General features: G+C 44.0%; 2 protein-coding genes across 3 annotated transcripts; one reads left to right on the top strand and one right to left on the bottom strand.

The window, feature by feature from the left end:
• Nucleotides 1-2,144: 2,144 nt before the first annotated feature.
• LOC100680150 (zinc finger protein rotund-like) lies at nucleotides 2,145-4,818 on the bottom strand. The gene is made up of 2 exons (XM_016984435.3): nucleotides 4,524-4,818; nucleotides 2,145-4,193 (listed from the first exon to the last, which is right to left on the bottom strand). The coding sequence occupies exons 1-2, from the start codon at nucleotides 4,596-4,598 to the stop codon at nucleotides 2,970-2,972; spliced, it is 1,299 nt and encodes a 432-aa protein (XP_016839924.1). The 5' UTR covers nucleotides 4,599-4,818; the 3' UTR covers nucleotides 2,145-2,969.
• A 19,240-nt stretch (nucleotides 4,819-24,058) lies between these two features.
• Nucleotides 24,059-26,392, top strand: LOC107980939. 2 transcript variants are annotated; one of them, XM_016984436.3, is made up of 2 exons: nucleotides 24,059-26,109; nucleotides 26,213-26,392. In XM_016984436.3, exon 1 carries the CDS (start codon nucleotides 25,186-25,188, stop codon nucleotides 25,918-25,920), a length of 735 nt encoding a protein of 244 aa, XP_016839925.1. In that variant the 5' UTR covers nucleotides 24,059-25,185; the 3' UTR covers nucleotides 25,921-26,109; nucleotides 26,213-26,392. Both variants share the same exon structure in this region, with proteins under 2 accessions (XP_016839925.1, XP_016839926.2).
• Nucleotides 26,393-27,136: the final 744 nt, after the last annotated feature.

Raw genomic sequence — 27,136 nt, 5'->3', positions numbered from 1 at the left:
TACACGAGCGTGGCCTGCTTTGAATCGCGGCGGCGCGCACTGACCGGGCGCGCGAGCCTCTCGCGGCTTTTCACGCGCTCCTCGTGCTGCTGCTGCTGCTGCAGCGAGTATAGGTACGTGTCTACACACACGGCTCGCGTGTGCGGCTCGACGACAGAGACGGAGCGACCGCGATACGAGAAAGTCGACACGCAACGCGCACACACACGCACACGTGCGTATGCATATAGGTGCGTCTACTTGTATACGCGAGCCTCTCTCTTTCTCTCGTCGTGAGCTGCAGCGCGCACGGAGAGAGAAGCTCCTACTATAGCGATCGGCCAACCAACTGCTGCCGGTCTCTCTCCTCCGCTGCAGCAGCTCGCTCTTATCCTTTCGCGTACCTATACACACGCGAAAGCAAACGCTCGCTCGCTCGCTCCGCGCGACTCTGGAATTACCGTGGCGCCACCCCCTTCGCGCGCGCCTCCTCTCTCCCGCTCTTTCTCTCTCTCTCCCTCCGCTCTCTGTCGCAGTGTCGTCGTCGTCGCCGTCGCCGTCGTTATCCTACGCGCGCCGTGAGTCTACGTATACGTGTTTTCGGTACATACGCATCAGCACCTGGATAAGCTTCCACTGCCTCCCACCCACGCTCTTTTTATATACGCATATGCGCTCTTTGTCGATATAATTCAGCCGCAACAGCGCGGCGCCTTTGGTCTCTCTCTCTCTCTCTCTCTCTCTCTCGCTCTCTCGCGCTCGAGTCTTTTGTTTTATTCTCTCGAACTGTTCTCTCTCGCTGTCGCTCCTTTGCGGCGCGCCAGCCATGAATCTTTGCCGGGGCTACGGCCGGCGCCCGCCCATTTAATAGCCCTCCTTCCCCTACCTCGAGAGCCGCGGGTATATAGGTGTGCGATTGTACCTGTGTGCAAGCGTGAACCGATGCGTGAGAGAGAGAGAGAGAGATGTGACTCCGCGAAGTCACGGAGAGTAAGACTGGCGACATCTGTCGGCGGCAGCAAGAAGCTTCAGCCTGTAGCGCGCCGGAATTGAGTCGCGAATTCAGCTGTGTTATGATTTGCAAGATTTTTAGCATAACAGTGTTGTTATTTATCAAGAAATTTTATTTCATTTCTCAACTAAATTCATTTAAGGTCAATTTAGTCTCTTAATTAGTTTCTTACAGCTAGTATTTTTCAGAATAGAAATTATGATATAAATTTTTATAGGGAAAATCATTTTAAATAGAATGTAAAATTCGACAAAAAGTGAGAGTGAAAAATTCGATTTAATTTTTCCATTTCAATTGTGAGAGCGGAACATATAAGTAAAAAGAGGCGCGCACGTACGAGCATCGGACTGGGCCGTGCTCATTGTCGGTACCGGGGCGGAGCGGAGGATGTATCGTGTGACAGGCAGGAAGACGTCGAGCAAAACTTGATATACGACAAGGGGATGATTTGTTATTATGTGAATTTTCACGGTACCCCATATACGAGACCTTTATTTCGCAGCCCAATGTACTCTCTCAATGTTCCATGATCGTCCCTCAGCGTTTATACCTTATTATTATATGATTAAGATGGCATAAATTTTCGTGAAATTTTCTAAGATTTAGATGATATAAATTTCCGTGAAATTTTCTGCTAGTCAGTTCTGTTGTATTCTACTGAGGATCAGCTGGTCGCTGTTTACAATTCGTAGTTCAGCGTATACTATGCGTTTGTTTTCATTCTCGATATGGCCTCGATCTATAAACCCTTGTTGCGCTGTTGAATGAAAATTTTTGAAAAGAGAATAATAAGTTACTGAAGATAAATCGATGCTTTTCAATAAAAGTGACCAATTCGTTAAATTTGAAGTTTGGGAGAGGATATGGGTGAAGAATTCCAAGACATAATTTGTATTTTCATATTATCGTAACGATTTATTTATGTTATTAAAAAAAAGTTTCAAGATGCTATGGATTTTGATTTGTTTTCGGCTATTTTAAATTTCTTTCTCAATTCCTTGAATTAAACATCACGTGTACTCATTATCACGCGTATTTTCGGCAGTTTTTACAAATATAGAGATGGTAGTTTGCGAATGAATTATGCAACTGTTAAAGTATGCATAACTGCTCTATAACGAATTTATACAATGGTAAATTAAAAAAAAAGACAATTTTGTAGTTCAACTTTCAGCTATTATTATTTCTAAGTTCGATTTTTCACGGCTACTATTTACACGTGTAAGCACATTATCGCACATCCAAGTAGTTTTTATAAATACACTATGTACAGATGGAAGTTTTCAAACGAATGATACAATTGCTATAAATTTTATTCCTACGCTCTTAAGACTAACAATTTTTATACTCGCGTAAAACAATTAATAATGAACGTGCGGCGTGAAATAATGTGCTATACAAATAACAATTCATACATATAATTAAGTTTCCTTAAGACTACAAACAATTACAACGCATACATATAAGTACGATTCCGTCAGACTACATATTACGCGTGAGTATAAATTTTCGTATACTCTGCATATCTCGTTAGATATGCACTTCCTTCGAATGACATTTTTTGCACGAACGAATTCAAAGTATAGTTGCTCTAATAATAGTGACAATTTTGTAGTTTCGTTACATATCGACGGTATGCTATACGTTCGTGCAAAAAATGCTAATTAAAAAAAAATTTGTTCTTTTATTTACTTGCAAAAAATTATTATCATTACCGATCGCGCGACGACGCCCGCGCTAAACTTAAATCTATGTAAACAGTCCTCGGGCGTTTTCCATATCCGAACATTCAACGTGAACGACATTTTTTCGCACTGATAAATAAAAAGAAAACAATAGTTAATTTACTAAAAACAACAATTATTCAGTCTCGCGTGTACAAAAACAATTCGTAAGCTGAGTCTCTGATAATCGCTAGCAATACGTTTGTATTGCTTAAATTGTTCGTTCGGCGAAAAATCAATCTACACTGTCGCACTCAAAACAAAAGTCCCATAGCTGTGGATAGAGACTGATCTGACCAGCCATTCATTTGATTCGCCGATTGTGCTTGGAGATAAAGTTGCTCGTGATATTCTGACATCACGTGTGCTCCAGTCTCTTTGAAGGCGCTATTTGTTTGTTGGTACTGGTTGTACTGTAGATGAGAAAAATACGGCAGATTGTGCTGGGGTTCTTGGAGAACTTGGGGCTGCTGCTGATGCTGCTGCTGCTGATGCTGCTGATGCTGCTGCTGCTGCTGCTGCTGCTGCTGCTGCTGCTGCTGCTGCTGCTGCTGCTGCTGCTGCTGCTGCTGCTGCTGTCTCTGCGACATCTGAGCAGTCAGGTTGAAGTTTACAATCGGCATGGCGATGCCGTTCTCCTTGTTGGCGGCCGGGGGTGCCCCAGACGAGGCACCGGCTTCGTCAGCCAGTTTCTTCGCTTTCTTTTTGGCCGCCTGCTTGTCGTGTGTTTTTCGATGCTTGTTTAAATGGTCGCTTCGCATGAAGCGCTTGCCGCACTCGGGACAAACAAATCTTTTCTCACCTGTGTGGGTACGCATGTGACGTTGTAACTCATCGCTCCTTGTGAATGACTTCCCACAGGGTTTCCAATTACAAAAATATGGCTTCTCTCCGGAATGCCACCGTAAATGGGCCTTCAGGTGGGAAGTTTTGCCGTATACCTTATTGCAACCATCTATATGACAGCTGTGCTGTCTCTTTCCGTCTCGGCCTACATTGCCGCCGTCTGCCATGCAGTTGGGGCACTGGCAGCGAGTGCATTTTCTCGCCGCCCTCGAATCAATGTTGTGAAAAGCGTTTAGCATCGCTTGATCTGCCTGTATCTTTACGTTAAACTCCCGTAGAGCCTTTAACATTTCTTCTCTTTCTGCTGGGGGCGTCACCGGCTTCCTGAAGATGTTTGCTGACGAATGAAGGCTCGCATTTGCAGGTGGTGGTAAGCCCGGGGGTGAGGGCGGCATGACGTACAGATCCCTTTGCGGGAAGTTCCTCGGTGCTGGCGGCCAGCTGTAGGCAGCGTCAGTACAAAAAACTGACCCTGTCACAGGGGCTGTCGAAACTTGCCGAATGGTCGAAGATAAATACGTGGGCTGATTGTTGTGTTGTTTCATTGTGGAGTTCGCATTGGATTCGTACTCTTCTGGAAGTTGATGGTTATTGTATTCCACGCTCATCTGTGGTATATACGAGGGCAAGAACTGTAAATAATGAAAAAAATCGAACGTTAGTACGTGTATGAATGTTTAAAATTTATTTTACTATGGTTGTTTGTATTTCGTTAAATTCAACGAGCTTAGCGGCTTTTTACAGATGTAAACAGTGTGCGATACGTGAAAATGAATGAAAATAATAATAAGTACCACATATAATATATATATATATATATATACAGGGAATCAGTTAAATTTTACTCTACACTCTAGGCTTAAAAACCGACAGCTTAGAGTTGAGATGATTTTCCAAACAAAGTTTTGAAACGATTTTAATTCTATTTAACAGTAAACAAGTTAATTTTTTCAAGCACATACCTGGGTGTAATTAGTTAGCTGATGAATGGTGGGCATTAGCTGGTCGATCGTGTTGTAAGAATTATTTGGATCCATTTTCCGAGTGTATACACTGACAGCACTCTGTCTTAAAAGTAAAACCTCACGTGAACACTGAAAAACTTAAACGGTACACAAACAGCACACCGAGATGGAGAAATTCACTTGCACACTGGCTATCTGTCAGCTCTGCTGTCTTCTACTTCCTTCTGAACCTGCCAAACTGTATCCTCGGGCGTTCGGAGGATAATTGCTGGTTTGCAAGCGTGTCGCCTCGGTTTTAATAACTGGCCCGGCAACGAGAGAGAGAGAGAGAAAGAGAGGGAGCAGCGCCGCCGCCACTACAGAGCGAGGGTGGGAGGAGAGAGAGAACTATACGCGCTGCATACGAAAAGCTAGGCCCAGCAAATCAGAGTGGGGGTGAGCGCAACGAGCAGACCCATAGGTCCGGAGCGTGCGGGACAGACGAACGGATCTTTTGCGCATGCGCTCTCCCCACCGCTCCGGCAGCCGCGTGCACTGCACGCATACGCATACGGACCCCATAGATCAAGTCTCTCTCTCTCACTGCTAGAGAGAGAGAGAGAGAGGGAGCTGAGAAGAATCCCTGCTTCTTTTGTGGTCTACAGCGCACCCCTGGCTCTCTCCTTCCACCCCACTTCTACGCTCGCCTAGAAGCTTTCTAAGGAATCCTTCCTTGGCTCCCTTTTCTTCCCCCTACCCCTGTGTGGCATAATGTCCGCGCAGTCGCCGTCTTCCTCTCTCCCACTTTCCTCTGCTTTCTGCGGGCTATTGAACGAGACCGCGCGACGACACGCTTTTTTGTCACTCAATGTGATTATGGGCATCGTTCCTTTTTTGGGCCTCAGACGCTGATGACCCGCACGCGACAATGAGGCGATTTTCGCGGCCGTAAAATTTTTCAAGGAACGAGAGGAAGGAACTCGAACTTGTTCAGTTTCCCGCTTGCATGCTGTAATTTTGAGTAATGCAACGCGAAATGCCAAGGAGGCGGAGTGTGGGAAAATAAAATTTCTAATGCAACTCCCGACACTTGGCTTCCGAGAGCGAAGCTGCAACGGGATTGTATACGTCTTTAGCAGATTGCTCTGCCGAAGCGTCGAAAATTATGCGAGCGTTTTGCGTATGATTATTCGTGCGAGAAATTCTAAACGAAATGTAAACGAACAGTGCTTTAAGAGCACGGAAAAATAAATTTTAAAATAGAATCAGTATTGTGATTGTTGAGTTCAGTGCCATGAAGCGCAAATCTGATAGATGAAAGAATCTGCATATATATAATCTTGATGTATAGTACGCGTGCGATGCATGTTTACCAACAACGCCATACAGCTGTTACGATTTTAGAAAACAGGAATCTTCCTGCGTACAAGCACAAGTTTATTCCGAAGTGCTCACAGTTGTCATAACATTTCATTCATAATTCGCTCAGTATACAGAAAAATGCTGAGTTGCGTTGTGCGACTACAAACAATTCTGACTTCGCACTACAACCTGAACTTACGCCGCAGTCACGTGTTCATTATAATTCACATGCAAGAAAAACCTAAAAAAAGCGTCGCACACATTGCACACGACTTTCTCTCGACACCCCCAACCAAAATCATCCCCGCCTATGTAGCATCAATCGAATCGGCTTTTCTTTTCAAAAACAGGCGACAAAAAACCCGCACACTGGCCACCAGTTGTACCTACCCTACACCGCTGCGAAATTTCTCTCTCCGCGTCAAGGCCGCAGCCGCGCTTAAACAAAGCCCCGGCAATTTTCTCCGTGTTAACTCTTGCCCCGCATAACAAAAGTCCTATCTTTGCACCTCCGCACCCAGCCTTTCAACTTGTTAAACGTCGCGCGCGCTTCTTTCTTCTTTCTCTCGCCGACGATGAACCTGCTTCGGGTCAACCGCAGGAGGCCGGCTTTCTCGCGGGCTTTTTCCTCTGCGAGCGCGCGCTAATTTTCGTAATGACGCGTGCGTCGGCCCGGTCAGCGGGAGCTTTTTGACTTCTCGACACGCGGGAAGAATGGGGCCCGAGGGCGAGCCTCGCTGTGATCGGTAGCGCGAAAACGTCGTCACCTCGTGCGGCAGGCCTCGACGTCGATGATCGGCTTCACCCCGGAGGCCTTTTTGCAGCGGTATAGTTCGTTCTGTAGGCTCTGACGCGCTCTACCCGGGAAGCCGTGTAGTCGGCTTTTGTTGTCGGTCGAGCCTGATGCGCACGCTGTGCCCGAGATCCGCAGTGTTCGCGCGTGTGTGTAAGGAGCCACGAGAGCGAGAGAGATTTATGGTCCGGAGGTGCCGACGACGACGCTCTGGGAAGACGATTTGCTATCAATGTGTGGACGGTATGGTTCTGCTTTTTCTTCTTCTCATTTGGAAGAGGAAGTTGTGTAGGACTAGCTGTTATGTGAGACCCGGGCTTTAACTTTTGATCGATTTCCAGAAGCCGATTCGGGACGCAACGCTGCTGTCTTTTACATACAAGCTTGCAGTGTAAACGAAGTTTTTCAATACAGGATTTCATTCGATTAAAACACGAAAGCGCAAAGTAAACACCGCTCGAATCGTTGCTCAAACAGCCGATAAGCATAACGAAAACCCATTGACACAGCGATTACCCATCCTTAAAAAAAACAAAACCTTTTCCAGCCCATCATCGTCATCATCATCATCATCATCATCTCCATCGCTCGTAACCCACGACGTTATCAGCGATCCTCTCCCGCAGCAGCCACAGCAGCGCAGGACTCGCAGACTTGGCTGGGCGTTGCAATCCCGATAAGCCAGCTCGATAACTCGCGGCGGAAGTGCAGCCGAGTCGGTGCTGGCTATACTGCACACACACACACACACACACACACACACACACTCGCCGCGTCTACTCCATTATCTCCGCACAGAAGCAGGTCCTGCTATCGGATCACCGGGGCGATAAACCAATCTCGCTCCCGAGAAAATTGATTATCCCTGTGTAAACACGCCGCATAGTCCCGGCGAAAACAGCGAAGAAAGGCTTTTTTCCAAGCAGAATTTCACGCTCATAATGCGCGCCTCGCCTCCTCCTCCTCCTCTTCTTCTCTCGCGCGCAGTAACAACATCGTAAACGCAGAAACCGCAGCGGCCTGTGCTTGGCTTGTGCCGCATAATGGCGAGAGAATGAGCGAGTGGCGCGTTTCGCAAAAGGCATAGGACAGTGTGCGGAAACGACTAAATCATCGATCATCGAAAGGATTCTTGCACTGCACACTTGGCTTGTGCACGGCGAGAGCGATGCTCTCGGGGAAACAGCCGCCCCCGCAGCCTCTCTTGTTTGTCCGCAATTCATTCTCGCGCGAGCCTCTGCAGCGGCTCTTCCCACAAAACTCGGAGAATCTGCAAAGCATGTGTCCTGGCGGTGCGCGTCTCGTCATCGCTTGTAAATCTTAATGCGCGAGTGCCCGCCCCGCGCGCAACCCTTTCTCTCCGCGCTGCTGCGGAGAGGCTGGCCACGAGAAGCCATTGTGGCGCTAATAAGCCGCTTAGTGGCTCCCCGCGTGGGGTAAATTGGTCCATTCGTAAACACTACTCCCACGCGCGAGCGCGAGAGACCAGCACGACGACTCGCTTGGCTCTTCGCGTTAATGAGATTTCGGCTCGATTGCCGCGGGTTTCAGATTAGGAGCTGCGCTCGAGAGAGAAGGGTCTAGCTCGAGTTGGGGAGAGACAAGCCGGGGGATTAATTTTTCAATTTCTCAGCGCGACTGCTGATGCTGCTGTAATTTGCAAGGTGTCTTGAGGACGAAAGTGCCCGCGGACAATTTGTACGTCTTAAGGAGAGCTTAGCGCGACCGGCAGACAGAATTAGCGGAATGATTAATTTTGCAGGCTTTTATGCTTATGCATTCGTTTTTATTTTCCGGATAAACTCTCTTGCGCGAGCTGCAGGCTGAACATTTATTCAACAGCGGCGCACAATTCAAACAACCATAAGTCAGTCCTATCTCGAAGCAAAAATCATAGAGTCGAAGGTGGGGATCGAACAAAGCCACGTCCCGCCCGGCGAACATAAAAGCTAGAAAAGCGACCATTCAATCCCGATAATTAGCGTGAAAACTCGAGCAGCAGCAGCAGCAGCCACCAGTTCACCGGGCGCGGCGAGAAAAAAAAACACAGACCTCAGCGCCAATGATCGGGACGGGTTCACCCTTGAGAGCAGAAAAAAAGAGAGGCGCAGCTCTCGGAACTCGGAGAGGAGCGAAAAAAAAATATTTATGACTTCTTTTTCGAGAAAACTCGCACGCTCGCGGCTTATCTTATCGATCGCATCGGGTTCGAGGATCGGGACATTGTTCTGCGGTCGCGCTGTCGAAAGAGCGCCGAGAAATCCTGCACGCGTGCCGCATCAGGAGAAACAAATGATCGCCTCGGGGGGTGGAAAATGAAGCGCAGAAGCAGCTCGGGGTGTGTCAAATCGCTTTTCTCCCCTGCGCACCTTGTATTATACACGCGAGAGTGTGTATAGCGTCGTCGCTGAGTCTCTCGCTCCTGGAACGGGGGAGACATTCGGGCGCGCTGAACCGATGCAAATCAGGACGGAGGTCGAGAGCAGGTACTGCAGCCGGAATGATCTGCTCGATCTGCTTTTCGCGCGCGAGCGACGGCCTTTGTCTCTTTCCCTTTTTCTACGAGAAATGGTTTGCGCACGTGATGGCCGCTGACTGCGCGGGGATTTCTGGCGAATTTAGATTCCGAAGATAGGACGTACGCGCTGCAGTTGCCTGCTATTGTTCGCCGCGTTTTAATATGTGAGTGACGCTGTCAAAACAGTTTTTTCTTAGGCTTGCAGCGCGATTGTTATTGGAAACGGCGCTGATTGCCATCGCGATTTATGTATAGTTGCGCTCGCGATCGACGACGAACGTTTTGTTTATACATGACGCTTCTGATTCCAGCAAAGAAAAAGGCGATCCGGCCCGTGAATCACGGCTCCACTATATGTGCCGCGGCTTTACATAATCGAGCGATTTGCATAGGACGCATCATTAGGATTATTCATGAAGAAATATTAATTATCCCGGGGTTGATATTTGCTCGCACAACTCGCTGGTCCCCGAAAACGTCCCGCTAATAAACTCGAGCGCGCGTATCGTCGCGGGACGAATTTCGAATTTATACACTCGAGACTCAGCGCTGGCGTATAATTCATTTCTCCGGCGATAATATGCGTCTCTCTCTCTCTCTCTCTCTCTCTCTCTCTCTCTCTCTCTCTCTCTCTCTCTCTCTCTCTCTCTCTCTCTCTCTCTCTCTCTGTTCCCCTCGTCGCAGCTCCCGACATTAAAAGTCCCGGCCAAAAAGCAATCCTAGAAATGCGCGGCTTCCGAGTTCGTATACCGTAACTCAGGGGACTTTTATGGTTTTTACTGGAAACCCCGCGAGCCATCTCGCTGTTACGATTTTTTTTACGACGGCCCGCCGTAGAAAAAAGGGACGCTATCTAACGAGCAGAGGTATAGGGGAGAAGACGGTTTTATATACGGAATCTCGTATGGTATTTTTATTCGTCAAACGACAGTTTTGCGGTGATATAAAAGTGTCGTCCCGGAATGGCAATAGTATCGGATCATATTTTTGAAACTAGATTTCGGCGGAGGAAAATTCGGATCGCTGAGAGCGAAGTAAAAAGAAGGAAAGCTATGAATGACAAAGGTGAAAAAAAGTAGAGAAAAGAAGCGCGGCGCATCGTCATCCACCTGCGCTCTTCGACGAGAAGAAAAAAACTCGGGGAAACTCGATCGGCCGTTCAGGTGCAAAATTCCGAATCCGAGCTGCTTACACACGGCTGTATCTCTTCTCTCTCATTCCGGGACTTTCCTTCGGTGCAGGACCCACTAATCCGCTCAATGATGCTTGAAAACCTCAGCGAGCTTTTTTTCTATGAGATTCCCTTTTCACCCCCGGAGACAGAGACTCCGAAAACTCTGTCAGAGGTCTTCTCGCGGCCTTACATACCTGCGGGACTGTATGCATCGAATGAAATATTCTCATAAATAACCTTAAGTTCTTTCGCTTCCACGAAATCCTCGTGAAGCGCGCGTTGACTCGGAATGTTTCTTTCGTATAGTTTTCATCATTTTACATTAAACATAGTTACAAGCGATCGTGATACAACACAAATACAGCGTTGTGTCCTCCGCAAACATAAAAATCAGGACCTCGTGTAAAAACCAAACCCGAGTCTCGTTTTACAACCGCGTGAATGTCACACGTTCTCGAAAAACGGTAACAGATGCAGCCTATACACGCTCGGAAAAAACATCCTTCGACGCTTTCGGCTGTTTGGAGAGCCATCGGAGCTGTTTGCGCCGTAAGCCGAGGAGAGGATCCTGCGCGACGGCGGTGGCGAGAGAGAGAGAGAGAGAGAGAGAGAGAGAGAGAGAGAGAGAGAGAGAGAGAGAGAGAGAGAGATTAACCCGACGCACAAGGAAGACAAGTGCGCCAGCGAATCGGTTTAAGGATTAACCCGTCGTAAACAAGAGATTACGGAGCTCTCACACCGAGACGCGAGACTTGACTTCGCCGCGTAGTATTAACTCTACACTGCGTGTGCAAACAAGCGGAAGATCGACAGGTATATGCGAGTATAGCATCCTGTGCCGTGTACATGTGCTAGAGCGCGGTACGAGATTAAGCGTACTTAGGAAGGATTTCATAGCCGAAAGTATCGCTAACGAGCGACTCGAGTAAAAGGATTAGAGCCGCGTGGCTGGAAGGGTTTGACAAATGTCTTTGACTGCGGGTTTAAGTCGACGCGTCGATCGATTCTATAGCCGGCTTCTCGGATTTCAATCGCAAATCGTCGGATACGACATTTCGCTGTATTTCGATGTGTTGTATACTGCGCTCGAATCTTGGAATATATACACGGGTTGATTGCTCGATCTTATAAACCGTGCAAATATGTTTTCCCAACGCTCTGTGTATTTCTAGGCGATCGCCCGCTTCCTTTCCCACCAAAAAGCTAGAAATTTTCGCGACAAAGATGCCCAAAAAGTCCTAACGACCCCGTGGCATCGTCTTCGCTCGCCTCGTCATTTCTATAATACACAAGCCTAACGATCGAAAAAGGTCCAAGAGTAGCATCTACGGAGATAGCGGCGCAGCTCGCACAGACGAACCGCGGCATCATTAATCTTGCGCCCAGTATTGGGCAAACTCGAAAACGAGCTTCCTATACACATTTCCCAAGGAATAAACAGCTTCGCAAGGGCTCGTTTGTCATCGATCGTTTAGCCGCGCAAGGCGGTACTGATGCGGCGCAATAAGGAATGACCGGCGAAAATCGCGTGTTTGTTTTACAGGACTTGTCGGATATGTGCCTCCAAAGCTCCGTTGTGAGCGCATGTGTGTATAGTACGCACACAGACGCTGTTTTCGAGTCATTCGCGGATTCGCAGAGTCATCTAATGATGTCTCGCACGACACAGTTGCGCGACATTCTCGAGGATCTGTGGGAGCGCGTGTTTGCCGATTCTCGGAAAATTTGGATTTTTTTTGGTCGAGCTTTTATACAGAAAAATCGATAAATCAATTTTCGAAGATCGTTGCACCTGAGAGTCACACACAGCTCTTTAGAGTCAGATTCACGGCTGATACGCTTTTTTCGGTAATTATTTACGCGATAAATCTCGCTTACGCCGCAGCTCCGTGTATATTTCGCTCGGCCGCGCGCGACAGGTCGCCGAAAGTACACACACTGCTCGCAGGGTTAGATTTATATCTATATACGAGGGCTCGTTCTTTTCTTAAGGCACGCTGTAATAAATCTACGGATTTTGACTCTAATCATTTTCGAGAAACTTCGAGGACACCGCGTCGAGATGAAAAATTCTCATGAATATAGAAAGCGTGCCCAGTATCTCAGTTTTTAAACGCTATGCAAATTACACGCAGTCCGAAGTTTGATCGGTGCGATGAAATATCGAGTTCTAGATTTCGAAAATCGTATTATTCTCGAAGCGAGCGAGATACAAGAATCGAAGAAATTCTTGTTTTGATGTCCAAGGAGCCGCCGAAAAAGTCGAAAGTTGAAAGTTTCCTTATACACAATGCTGTATATGAGCCATTTGAGAAATCGACTAACAGTACGGTACAGCTACAGCCGGCATTGTCGTTCAGTTTTCGCACATATTTTACCGGCAGTTGAATAGCCATACGAAACAAACCACAACCCATTGAAAAGCCACGGGCCCACGCTTCCGAGGACGCTCCTCTCTCAAACGCGCCGCCGCCGATGGCTTGTCCTTAAACGCGGTCTCTCTCTCTCTCTCTCTCTCTCTCTCTCTCTGTCCGGAAAAAGTGTCCCATGTTTTCCAAAACAATTTTCACGAGTTTAAAGCGTGTCGGCGCGATTTTTTGCTTCCGGCCGTTAAGTGTGCCCTCGGTGCGACAATCCGCGCGCTTCCTCTGATCTGGCCGTGGCACAAGAGGAACGTTTGCAATAATAAGGCACGGGGGTGCTGCACCGACTCCTTTTCATCGACCTGTTGCGGCCTATGTGTCCGGCATCGAGTATACATATACACGGAAAAAAAAGGTGCCGGTCGGTCTGGAGACCGAGTAGGGTGCGAGCAGCGGGTGCCCGTGAGAATCTGGAAAAATCAAAGGGAGCCGCGCGTCGCCCGCGTATTGTGACGCCGGTCCATTACGCAACCTGACTTTTTGTGACTTCTACACAGGCGCGACTGGCCCATAAGCGAAGAATAGGGAAAGAGGGACACGCACTTGTCCGACGCCGACAAACCCAAAACGTCATCCTGATCCCCCCAAAAGAATATAAGCGATGCGCCGATCTTCTTTCTATGTATGTTATATGTGCGATGTTTTATTATATAGCTGCTGCTGCTGCTGCTGGATCGTAATATGCAGGTCAGACTCGCGCCTCGACCAGTGGCTCGCAGGATATTCATTTTCCATTATGTGCGTGAGGGAACGCGCGCATGTGTGCTCGCCGAAATGCGTCGATTTTCAATGGCTGCAGGGCCGATTTCGGGGATGAATTATACTGGACGCGTATTCTATAGATTTTTAACGTTCGAGTTTTTACGATACTGTCAGTTTTTACGTCGTGCGCGCACTCTATAGAGTTTTCCATCGAATAGTTCGATCCTCATATACGGGCGAGCGATATAAAAATTAGCGATTTGCGCAACCATATTAACTTTCAACGTTGCGGGCGTATTGTATTTTGTTTATCAAGTAGTGGTGTTACATATAAGCAACATAGATGCACCAAGACCTAGGCGACAAGAGGGCGGCCAACGCCGCTTGGTTTTGCCCAGAACTGCACACGGAACGCTCATTGCAATAAAACCGCTTTCTAATTTGTACCTGCTCGGCTTATGTCAGTAAATAATCTAAATATTGATTGCTATAAGCCGTTCTAGTTGAAACGTGTTCGGATTATGTCTATAAAACTTTCGTTAGAACAATTCGACCCGGCTCGGACGTACTTGGGTTGCAATCTGAATTTATTGAAGCTGGCTTGAAGCTCACCTACGTATACAGAGGTACGCATATACCATTAACTCCGTAACGGTAAATCATGATCCTACTTGGGTTTGGGGGTTGGGCTGTCCGAGATTTGCGAAAGAGATTACGCCCGGCACCCAGGTAGAGCGTAATATGGCGGGTGTTAATCCCACCTACTGTCTACACGGAGAAAATTTGTCTGGCCTCTCCGACGTCGCTCCGACGCGACGGAGACGTGCCTTTTTTTTCACCGGCCCGTTCGGGCTCGGCTTTGCAACATCCACTCGCCAACGATGCCCTTATTTAGAAAAGAAAATTTATAGTTTCATACTAATTGGTACCACCTCTACGAAATACGTCTAGCCGGCACTCTATGCAAAATCCCGAGATTACATCTGTTTTAAAAGTTGGCCTCTCGCGGTACAAGTGCCGCTTCGAGCTATGCCGATGACAGCGACTGCAGCGGCGTCGCAGCGGGTTATTCTCATTCAGGGCGGATTAGCTCGGGGAGGGGAGGGAGAGAAAAATCATAATACATCCACGAGTTCGAAGTCGAAATCGCCGACGTCAATGAGCTCGTCCTTCTCGCACGCGGCAAATCCGACTCCTATATGCGGGGGCGAGGTTGCTGATGCTGACTTCTTAATCCGCGCGTCGAACACGGCAAGAGGACGTAGAAAATACGCGTGTACACTAGAGCGGTGTGTCGAAAAAGATTTTCTTCTGTGTATAGCTATGTGTCTATAGCCGCGATTCCCTCTTCACGCTGCTATGCACGCTCTCGACGTTATAATCTGTTTCCATGTGCCGGGAGAATCCAGGAATTTTCTCCTACAAATTTCCCGATTTTCCTCGCTGGGGTGTGTGTGTCGAATGAGTTGACTTGTTAGCTGGAGCACGTATGCGATTGCATTGTGATTTTAAAATTAACTTAAAAAAAAACAGCATCAGGTGCATGTGTCTATCAAAACAAAATTTACAAAACACACATCTTGATGAACCACTCTCGCAGCTGCAAGAAAAGGAGCTACTAGAACAATAACGGTGACGGATGTCGGTCTACGAGAGTTGATGCTTAATGAAAGTCGAAAAGAATAATGTTCGCGCACAAACTTGGGCGCGCGCCCGCGAGAGAGATGGGCTCACGGGGCTTAGAAAACAAAAAGCCATATGTATACCCAAGCGGCGTCTCTTAAGACGAAGCGCCGCGAGCAGGCAGATGAGAGATGAAGGAAAGGAAAGAGAAAAAAAGGAAAGATCGAGCGAACGGCATAAGCTGACCGGAGAATATATGATTTGTGTGTCGGACTCCGAGAACAGTGGCGATGCCGCGTGCGGCGGACCTTCTGCGGTTGTCCGACCAGTTGGCCGCGCCTCGTCGTTCGCCGCTGAAAACAGAAAGGACTGGTCAATCAATGGAAGAAACACGTGGGAGGATTGATGCCACGCCACTTTATCGGGGCCCGAACAATGCCGTGTTTGCTTAAGCTGAGTGAAAAATCATTTTGATGTTTTCATAACAGGATTATACGTTTTGCATACGTTAAGAGACTTCCTTCCTTGAATAAACATTGCTGTTAATGTTTTTTTGGGATTGATTTTATAATTATGCACTCAAATGCAACACGAATAGTTTAGTTGCATCGCATTAAAATACTGAAACAGTCGCGCTGACGTCGGATTCGCATCAAAAATACGATGCCGCGAGAAAGGATTAAAAGCGGATTATTGCTTGTTCGATACGGAGTCGATATCTATATATACATATAGTCTCGATTGACGACCCACGTTGTTCCAGGTAAAGCCGTGAACGAATTTCGTATAAAACTAATGACCTGCTTTGCTTTCAGCTGCCGATCGATTTGCCGACTTTTTTCTGCTACTAAATGAATCATCATCAAAAAACGCAACCATTTCTCTTCATCGCTATACGCAGCTCCTTAAGATTATTCGAAAAATGAAAATACTGCAGCGTATTCTATTCCACTATAATGTGAAAAAAACAAACGAATTCAAGAAAACCCTGGCAAAGACCAATGACATCCGCTCTCCGCATGTTCGAGGCGACGAAAGCCCGGAGAAAAGTCCATTTCTCCGAGGGTTTACCAACAAGCCTTGACTAAGTGAGAAAACTACGCATCGAGACGAAATTCGGTCGCTGCCTTTGATACTCGAGTCCCGCGGTTCGGCAACACACGTCCTCTCTCTCTCTCTCTCTCTCTCTCTCTCTCTCTTCTCTCTCTGCTGGGGATCGAAAATCCATCTCGCGCGCGCGCGCGTTCGAACCGCACTGAAAGATAAAACCGCGTTCCTTCCGCGAAGTCTTGGCTAACGCGGCGTATGAGGAAAGCCTCGCTAGACCTCCCGTCGATACTTCTTCTTGATGCTCTCGCGGGTACGTCGACGCCGCAGACTTTTCGGCATTTCGATGGCGAGAGGTCGTAGCTAAACAAGCGGAGATCGTTAAAAATGAAGCGATTATTTTTGAGAGCTGTTACGTAAGATCTATATAGAGATCTCGTCCTGTGATAGCTGACGCGTATTAATTTTCAAATTCCCCGGTCGACAAACAACGCTATAAATACTTTATGAAGAGTATATGGCTAACAATATTTTATAACGCCAATTGCAAGCATCTGGCCCATTTTCGCGTCGCAATCGTGGTCGGTTTCGGCTCGTGTGCAGCAGAGCGGCGACAGGAAGGCAGGGCTATAAAATTTTATAAGCGTACCGGCGTATCGGTATCTCGGAAAATATACCACCCCCGGATGGTAGGGTGTCTGGTTTCCAGGAAGGTCTGCCACTGCGGCCAATCGTCTTACAAGCCGAGCAATTATCTATGCGGTCCTTTGTTCTATAGCAATGCTCTCTCTCCGTCTGTCTCATAAATAATGGGATTTTCTAAGTGGTGACCGAAATTATCGTGTCCGTGGTGGGGATTTGTTCGACGCGTCGGCTTCTTGACTGCCAAAGTGGATTGGAATGAATAAGGCGCGCGGTTTGAGCAGAAAAAATTGAGTCGTCGACAAGAAATCAAAGTTCTAGAGTTCTGGGACCGATGATACTTTTACAAGAAAGATGTTCTCGTGTTTGCCATCGCCGACGGGTTCGTGATGCAGGCCAAAGGTTGAGTTTCTCCAAAAGACCTGTATCACACATCAATACAAGCTTCAGCTCTAAGGAAAGCTCTTTCAGACGGCTGTTACTTTCCCCGACGCGTCGCTCGCAGAAACTTTAGACGCGCATGCGAGTTCCCCAGTCGCATTCTCTCGTCAAGCCGAGCGTCCGACGGCTATGCGCAGGATAAACGGTGCGCGAAAATTGGATTTTCTAGTAAATTATGGATAATCCTCGCGGCTTGTCCTGCAGGTTCGTCTAACTCTCTCCCTCTCTCCGGGCGCAGCTCTGTCATCGTAAATTACATCTGCGGCGACTTCGGCGTCCGCACAACCCTTCTACAGTCGGATTATAATCGAAAGGGCGCAAGTCGCCAAAATTTCCTACTCTCTCTCTCTCTCTCATCGCGTAGGCTCATAGACGCGCACGCGCGCGCTCGGTTTGTCTACCTGAAAACTGACCGCCCAAGTAAAAGGAAAACAGTCGGTAGAGATAATTTAAGATAATTTACCTTTGCGCGGATTTTGCATTTATGCTACGGGGACCGTTTTTATTGCTGGGATTTAGGCATCGGGACTTTTATGACACGGACTCGTCTCTCTCTCCCCCTATTGTCTCTTGGGTTCCTAGGGGAATGAGGTACTCGGACAGACCCCGGGTACACTGCAGAGTTTGGTTTTCGCGAAAAAGACCTTTTAAGCGCGACTAGCGTTGCTCACTGTTGCCGGACAATGCTCGGATCATCGTCGGCCTTTTGCTCGCTCTTTCAGCCCGACACTTTTGTTTACTCGTTGTACGTACAGCGCGACACTTTGCAATCGTTTATTTGTACCAAAGGATTGTTGGTCCTCCTCTCCCCCTCTCTCTCTCTCTCTCTCTCTCTCTCTCTCTCTCTCTCAACTTGGCTTATCCGCGCGCGCTTCGAGAGGGTTGAATAGTTCGTTGCGACGGCCGAAGCTTCGAGTGCGGCCCTGTTGTTTTTCGGAGTAAGCCGCTGCGATGACGCTGCGAGTTTCAGCTTTTTTCGCGCTCACGGCTTTTGAGCGAGCTTTTCGGGATTTGCGCAGATGTTTTCGTTAGATGTGTATCTTAACCCTTGCCGCTCGTAGACGCGCACCACGAGAGAGAGAGAGAGAGAGAGAGAGAGAGAGAGAGAGAGAGAGTTTGGAAGTGGACCACTTCGTGTTTACGTTCTTTGCGCTTACGCATTGTCGAGCTTCGCGCTAATGTGTTTTTGAACATGGATTTCGAGAGCTTTTAGCTACCGCGCACAATGCTAATTGTGACAGAATAAATAAACAGTGAGAGCGTTTAGCGCGACTGAGCAAAAGACGCGGATTGGTCTTGGAGACACCTGCAGCGGCACGAAGAATCAGAGCAGCGGACGCTTCTTTGTTCGAGTTTGTAAATTTTACGCGGCGAAATGCGCAGGTTCGCGCGGTCGAAAAAGCTGGCAGTACTCTCTCCGTGTAAAATAGTGGAATTTCACTGATGGATAGTGCATATGCGCTAATTTATGCAGTGAAAAGTATGCAACTGTCAAATAATGATTATTTACTGAATGAGTTAGTGAAATAGTCACTGCTTAAATCAGTGAAAATGTCGGATTTTAAATCGATTAGAATGTTATGTACACTGAGGAACAAAAACATTAATTTGTTTCGTTGTTTATTAATTTTAGACTTATTATTGTAAATTTTTATTAGTTTAGTATGAAAATGAAATTAAATTTATTGTCGGCGGCGGGAATCGATCCTGGGTCATCAGCGTGGTGGTCGTGCGTGCTATCCGTTTACCTAAACTGAACTAAAAAATAATAGCATAATATATCTCGAGCTTTGGTTTTTATGCGCAGCACATAGAAGGAAAGCAAGCGGAGGTGATAATTTTTCATCTAAAAACAAAACCTCAAATCCACCTACCCTATAAGCACAGAGAGCTCTTCAATTAGAGGTTATATTTTCAAACGATTGCTTCACCAATAAATAAATGCCTCAAGTATGCAGCTATCTTATAGTGAAAATCGCATAATTTTCATTATTTCCTTCTATGGTGACAGTATCTGTCATCAGTACGATACCCGTTGGTGGAGGCTGACAGTTTCGACTCGTTCGGCTTATGTCAATAAATAAATAAAATATTAATTGCCATAAGCCGTGCAAGTTGAAACTTGTTCGGATTATGTCTATAAAGATTTCGATAGAACAATTCGACCCGGCTCCGGTGCTGTACTTGGATTGTAAACTGAGTTTATTGAAGTCTGGTGAAAGCTCGTTCATGCACTGCATTATAAAACCAAGGGGGATCTCATAGTATAGGGCGGAGATGCACAGGTATAAAAAGCCGGCAGTAGTAAAAATTGCATAATTTTCATGTGTCCATGTCACCACGTGCTTGCGGTGAAAAAAATATATAAATATACAAAACTATAAATGCGTAAGGTGGTGCATCGGAGTTGCAGTCTATACGGACAGGCACCCCACGGCCAATTAAAATAAAAAGAAAGAAACATTCTAACTTATGGTCTCGGAAGTTACCGCACTTACGGTATCGCCGATCGGCAACACATGCGTGCTTCTCGAGAAAAAAATCGGCTCCCGCGAAAAAGCTCGGCCGCGCTCTCTCCTTAACCGGAAATTTGTTCAGGCGCTAACGAGAGAGAGAGAGAGAGAGAGAATCAATACAAAAAGCCGCCGCACTTCCCACGTCAGCTTGTTATCCGACTCTGGCTTATCCTGTTTACTTCGAGACTTATTTTCCCAAAACAGCTTGATAACCGGAGCCCCCGCGTGCGTGTGCACCCTCGCTCGAGAAAGACGCGCTGCACCGAGCGAGAGAAAAAAAAGAAGAAGACGAACGTTCTCTCGAGAGGTATGTATAACATAGAGAAGGGGCAAAATACCCCCTCGTGCGAGCGTTTAGAGCTTCGCCTATATCCCGACATATGGACAGGAGCAGAAACTTCCGCGAACGAGAGGAAAAATCAGGCCGATCGTGTGTCGGCGGCGCGTTTACAACTCGGCCGCTCGCTCAGCGGGGAACCAGTCGATCGTCTTTTGAACTGTGCCGATGTCAATCCAAAGAACGTCGTCCTTCCCGCCGAGTCGGTTTTTACAAACTCGCGTATGGTGTATACTCGCTAGGCGGGTCTTACCCCCCTGCGGCCAACGCCTGACTGTGCCGATGAATGAGCTGCTATTGTCGATCGGTAATTGACATCGACCCTGGGACGAAAACAGAAGGTGATGATCGAGTAGTGAGTCATAGGTGTTTCTCGCGAGGAAAAGTCAATAGGTTTGTAGGTGTGTACGGTGAGCATAATTGAGCAGTCAGCGCCGTAAATTAGGCGACTATGTGTGCATTGAGTTTTTGCTGTTATTGTCGCTGTGCGCTGCCGGGTGCAGTTTTCTTTTTCGAAAATTTATGTTAGTTTTCGTAAATCTATATGTTAGTCATATGTCAAATATTTTTTAAAAAGAATTTTAATAATATTAGAAAAAAAAAGCATTTAATCATAATAATGCATATCTTATCATAGAAAACACTGCGCAAAAGTACACAGGATATATGTGCAAATCCAGAATAAACCGGACACTTTTGGGGGTCTGAGTGAACGAAATTGAAATTTGAGGGCACACCTCCCAGACCAACTTTTTTGGGTTCCTGAGGCCACCCAGAATCCGAAAAATCTTGGGTTCCCGTGACTAGGAAATACTTATTTTTTTGCCGGGCAGTTTAAATTCTCTTATGGGAATTTAATATGGGAAAAATTAGCCATGGTTCAAATTTACCCACTCAGTGTCTGAAGACGCAATCCAAAAATGTGTATTACTAGGATCGAAGTATTAGAAGAGAGCTTCAATTTGAGGACTAGTGAGTTAAAAATAATTGCCTAGGGAAAAAGTTGTCTAGGCTTCAACATAGCGAAAAATCATAAAAACATTTTTAACGAAAATCAGCGATTTTTCTCATTTTTAAAATCCTTATAACTTTTGATTCGAGTGGTCAATTTTAACCATCCGACCCTCAAATTAAAGCTCTTTTCTTTTAATTTTGCTTTCAAAGATCAGATTAAACATTTTACCGGTTTCATCAGATATATATATATATATATATATACATAACTGGTCAAACAATTAAAAGATTTATCTAAATCTTGAAGGCGAAAGCAGAAGAAAAGATCTTTAATTTGAGGCTCGAATGGTTAAAATTGACGGCTGGGATCAAAAGTTATAAGTGTTTTAAAAACAAAAAAAAATCGCCAATTTTCGTAAAAAATCCAAGTTTACATGATTTTTCGCCATTTTCAAGCCTAGACCACTTTTTACCCAGGCAACCATTTTTAACCCACCGGAGCTCAAATTAAAGCTCTCTTCTAATACTCCGATCCTAGTAATAGACATTTTTGGACTGCGCTATCAGACACTGAGTGCGCACCCGGTTGAAAATAATTAGATCAATTTAGTATATGATATTGTTACATAATTTTATTACATGTTTTTATTATATGATTTTCTAGTCCCAAATATTCATGTAATGAAATCATATACTAAAATCATGTATAGTAAAAATATATAACAATATGATTTATAAGGGAAATGACACATATACATATAGCATTACAAGATAAAAGGTAGACAAAATGATCGTCGTCATTGTGTGTCGGCTTAAAAAATCATATGTGTACTAATATGTGAAAGATAAATCTATTTATTTAAATAACAACAACTTGATTAATAAAATAAATCAAGAAATAACAACAACTTGATTAATAAAATAAATCAAGTTGTTGTTATTTAAATAAATAGATTTATCTTTCACATATTAGTACACATATGATTTTTTAAGCCGCCACAGCCATAGGGTCCACTGCGAAAGTGTGAATCAAAGCAGTTGAGTAAAAATTATTATAGTAGCACGTTTCTACACAATTTCTAAAATATTTGTATAAAAATTAGATGTATAGTTCTTTATAAGTAAATATTTTATGAATAAAAACTTTCGAAATATAGATTTAGCCAATATGTAGAAGGATTCAAAATCGTCTGAAACGCATAAAAAACACGGTTCTATACAAGTAGATTTTTTCCATACGGAACTTAGAATTTTTTCAGCTGCGGAACTTAGTTAATTCACGCACTTGGTTAGATGAGATTTTGTCATGAGATCTTATGTGAGATCTCACCTGAGATTTATCAATAGGGTGTGTATTATGTTGTTGTGTTGAGTCCGAAGGAACGTTAAAATTGTCAAACGCGAGATATTTAGGATAGCATAAAAGAACAAAAAGCACGTGGATCCGACAACTATAGCTATCTGTTGATAGGTAATCATTTTTTAAAATGATTAAAGTAGGATGCCTCTACACGTCGAGCAGGAGACCAAGGCTCAGGTCGAATAATTCAATCGCAACAACTGACGACGATCATTTTGTCTACCTTTTATCTTGTAATGCTATATGTATATGTGTCATTTCCCTTATAAATCATATTGTTATATATTTTTACTATACATGATTTTAGTATATGATTTCATTACATGAATATTTGGGACTAAAAAATCATATAATAAAAACATGTAATAAAATTATGTAACAATATCATATACTAAATTGATCTAATTATTTTCAACCAGGTAAAGTTGAATCGTGGCTAATTTTCGTTTAATTTTTCCATGTTAAATTCCCATAAGAGAATTTAAAGTGCCCGGCAAAAAAATAAGTATTTCGTAATCGCGGGTACCCAAGGTTTTTCGGGTTCTGGGCGGCCTAAGGAACCCAAAAGGTTGGTCTGGAAGGTGTGCCCTCAAATTTCTATTTCGTTCACTCAGACCCCCAAAAGTGTCCGGTTTTTTCTGGATTTGCACATATCTGCGGCTTTTAGTAAAAACTATAGTTGCATTTGTATTTAATTTTAGTCACCACACCCATATCAGTCAGTAATAAAAATTCATCAAAAGTCGCCAAGTGAGTTGGCGACACATAGTTCTGAAAATAGTATAGCAGCATAAATTAACTTTTTATAAAATCCTCTATCTGCAAAGTAAAGTAGCAAACACATTTGAGTGTTTAAAAAACAAAAAAATGAATGAATGTTATGAAAATATTATTTTTAACAAAATTTATTGATATTCGGAGTAACATTCACACGTGCATCATACATTTAAACACCCGTATTCCCGCGGTTCTTCACGGTTTACGCGTGTCATCGGCGACTCGTTTGTGATTTTAAATAAAATAACAAGCTATTCAGCTCAGTTCTCAAACAGAAAGTCACTCTTTCTGTATGTTTTGCAACCCATACTGCACATAACCTGCAAAATTCAAAAATTTTCATCCGCGCCTTGGCTTGGCCGAATTCACTGCGCATGCTTGGCCATCACTCGGTCGAGCGCTCACACCGACACGGCCGCACTGGGCGTGCAGTAGTGAGCCGTGCTGCTGGCACCCGAGTAGAAATTGGTTCCGGCATGCCGTACTTGATTATTCGGCCCTAATCAGGGTAAACTTCAGGCACCTGATCCGACATGTAATGCTGTAAATGTGCGGCCCTGACTTTCCAATCGTGGATCGTAAGTTGCGCTGTCTAGTACAGCGTGTTCTGCTCAAAAAAAAAAAAAAAAAATTGTGACCAATTGTACGGTCATTGTTAGATTACCTGAAGTTACCCATAAAATTTGAATGTTTTGAAAATGTCAACGTCTGCCACTGTACCCTCTGAAATGTGTGTCTGGTGATTTGCAGATAGTTTGTACGAAAAAGTTATTGTTTAATTATCAGTTTCATCAAGCATCTGGTGATTTAATAAAAATATTCTAAGAAGTTGAGTAGTATAATTTAATATTAATTATTTTATAATAATTAATTCCAGATAAATTCATCAAAATGGGTGACAGTGACAAGTTTGTTAAAAAAAAGTTGTCATTAAATAGACAGCGAGTTAGGAATCATCGTACAAAAATGAAAATGGCAAAGGAGGCTGAAAATAGTGGCAATAATCTAGTAGTAGAACATGAATTACCGCTTGCACCAAAAATACAACATTTAGAAGACAAAACAGAAAAAAATCAAGGAAACCGATGTGAAATTATACAAGAACCACTTTTTCCTGATCAAAGCAAAACAGTTGCTGAGAGTACATCAATTGTTGACGATAATGAACCTGCAATTAGCAATCATGAACGATTTTCATCTGATGAAAGTAGCAGCGACAGTGATGGTGCAGATGAATGTGAAAGTGAAACTGATAACAAGTACGAAGAGACGCCTTTTGTGAGAAATTTGAAAATATGGTACTTCAATCATATAATTTCTCAAACTCACTTGGACAAACTTTTAAAAACTCTCAAGCCATACCACCCAAAACTTCCTGAATGTTCTAAAACTTTTTTAAAAGTATCTGCTGTTGATAAATGCTATGAGATTACAAAATTTTAAGAAAGTGATCCTACAAATGATTCACAAATAGTGTATATAGGTATAGCGAAAAATCTAAGAAGAAATGTGAACATAAATTTACATAATGAACTTGTACTTGTGTTACAATTCAATGTAGATGGTCTACCGCTCTTTCACTCCAGTAACGTTGAATTTTGGCTTCTCTTGGGGAGAATTGAAAGCAAGGATGTACTGTATGAACCATTTATTATTACGGTTCATAGTGGAAAGGGCAAACCCACCTGTGTCAAGGCTTATTTAAACGAATTTATTGAAGAAATAAATAGTCTTTTAAAAGATGGCATTGATATAGATTGTAAACACTTTGACATCCAAGTGAAGTGCTTCATTTGTGACAGGCCTGCCCGGACATTTGTTAAGTGCATCAAAGGACACACTGGATTTTATGCGTGTGAAAGATGCCATGTCAAGGGATACAAAGAGAATAATCGTATGCTGTACCCAGTTGAAGATGTAACAGAGAACTGATGCTTCATTTAGAACACTGGAAAACAACGAACATCATCATGACATATCTCCTTTGACTTTAATCAAACCAAACATTGACATGGTCAATAGTTTTGTTCTTGATTTCATGCACTTGGGCTACTTAAGTGTAATGAAAAAAATATTGACAGAGTACTGGATAAAAAGTACAAAGAAAATGTGCACCAGACAAAATGTCTTGCAAATTTCTCAACGATTGACAAATCTCTCCAAAGCAGTTCCAATTGAGTTTCTGAGAACAACAAGATCACTTGGAGAAACAGGAAAATGGAAAGCCACCGAATACAGGTTCTTTTTACTATACGCTGGTATGTTTATAATGAAAGGAATCTTATCAGAAGACTTGTACAAGCATTTTTTACTGTTGGTTATGGCTTGTCGCATTCTTTGCTGCAAAAAATCTTGTCAGCAATATGCAGACCATGCAGAAGTATATTTGAAACATTTTGTTCTGTTATCTATGAAATTATATGGAAACGAAACATTAGTTTTAATTAGAAGTGGCAACAAACCTTTGGAACAGTTATGTCGAAGACTTCAACAAGAAGAGCTGTATACGAAACCAAAGGTAATGAGATTAGGATTATGTCAAATACATAAAAAGAAAACACTGAAAGATAAAGTAAAAATTAAAAGCATTCAATTTCGTAACTGCCAAGTAACTACAAAGACTCCAAATAATTATGTTTTATTAAAGAATGGTACGATAGTTGAAGTTTTTCAAATTTATTCTAATGAAGAAACAGAAGATTTGAAAAAAAATCATCATCAGAGGAAGATTAATAGAAATTATTAGACCTGCTTTACAGTATCCATCCGATTCAAGCGTCATTGATATGTTTGAAGTAAAATCAACGAGTACAGCAGAAATAATTGAAGCTTTATTAAACGATGTTAAGTGTAAGATGGTATTCTTAACCATTTTTGAATTACCACAAGATGAACGGGTGTCATATGCTGTCCCACTGCTACATAATTATTGATAGTAACTATCTGTTTTATTTTGAAAAAAAAAATACTTGTAACTAGCTAATAAGCTTCTTATATATTTAAAAAACTATTTATTACTAAATGCTTTATTTTTTTAGATGCTATGCAGCAAGCTTACAATACTCAAAACCCTGAAGTCATCACACCAAAAGGTTTATTATCAATAATAGGAACTGTAATAAATAATGCTCCGGACTGGAATGGTGGTCGTGCGGAAAGAATGAGAAGAGCCTTAAAAAATGAAAAAACTGTTCTACTTTACTTTTTTAGAAACCATTTTTATTATAATATATAATACCATTTGTATTTAATTAAAATGCTAACTTTATAATAAAAATATTTATTTGTAATAATGTTTTTTTTTCAATAATAAATTAAAAATAAAATTTAGCAATAGAATATTCGTATGCACGTAAACATAATGTACTTCAGGTGTATGTCCGGGCCGGATATGCTAATGAAGTAATTTCTTTTAATAAACGTCAGGTACTTTATTGTGTACCTGATAATGCCCTGGTTATCACCACATCTGTCGCTTACCGTACGAATATTTTCGGACCGCATGATTACCTCATTACACCCATAATACGGGCCCGATCCGGTGTTAAAATTGCCCCGGATCAGGGTCCTCCAATGGATGATCCTGACCTGACATGCCCGTAGCTCTGATTTCTACTCGGGGCCCAGTGCTGGGGTCACGATTATTCAGAGGGTCACTCAAATGCCAACTTCAGGGGGCAACGCGGTAAAAGCGATCTGCTTTGTCCCCTGAAGCCAGCCATCCGGCGACCCTGCATCAATTCGAAAATGTTCGAATTACCGGAGGCTGCACCAATAAATAAAAATATATCAAACTAAAACTAAAAAACAAGAACCCTAAGCACCAAATCTAGTTACCCAAGATTTGAATATCATACGTAAATATTAATATATCCCATAAACTTAAATCTACCTACCTCATGCACAGCGAGATGCAAATGAAAAAATAATACTAACTAAAATCTCCTAAAACCATCCACACC

Source organism: Nasonia vitripennis, chromosome 3 (genome assembly GCF_009193385.2).
Source record: "Nasonia vitripennis strain AsymCx chromosome 3, Nvit_psr_1.1, whole genome shotgun sequence".
Classification (NCBI taxonomy): domain Eukaryota; kingdom Metazoa; phylum Arthropoda; class Insecta; order Hymenoptera; family Pteromalidae; genus Nasonia; species Nasonia vitripennis.
This window is presented reverse-complemented; position numbering and strand designations above follow the sequence as displayed.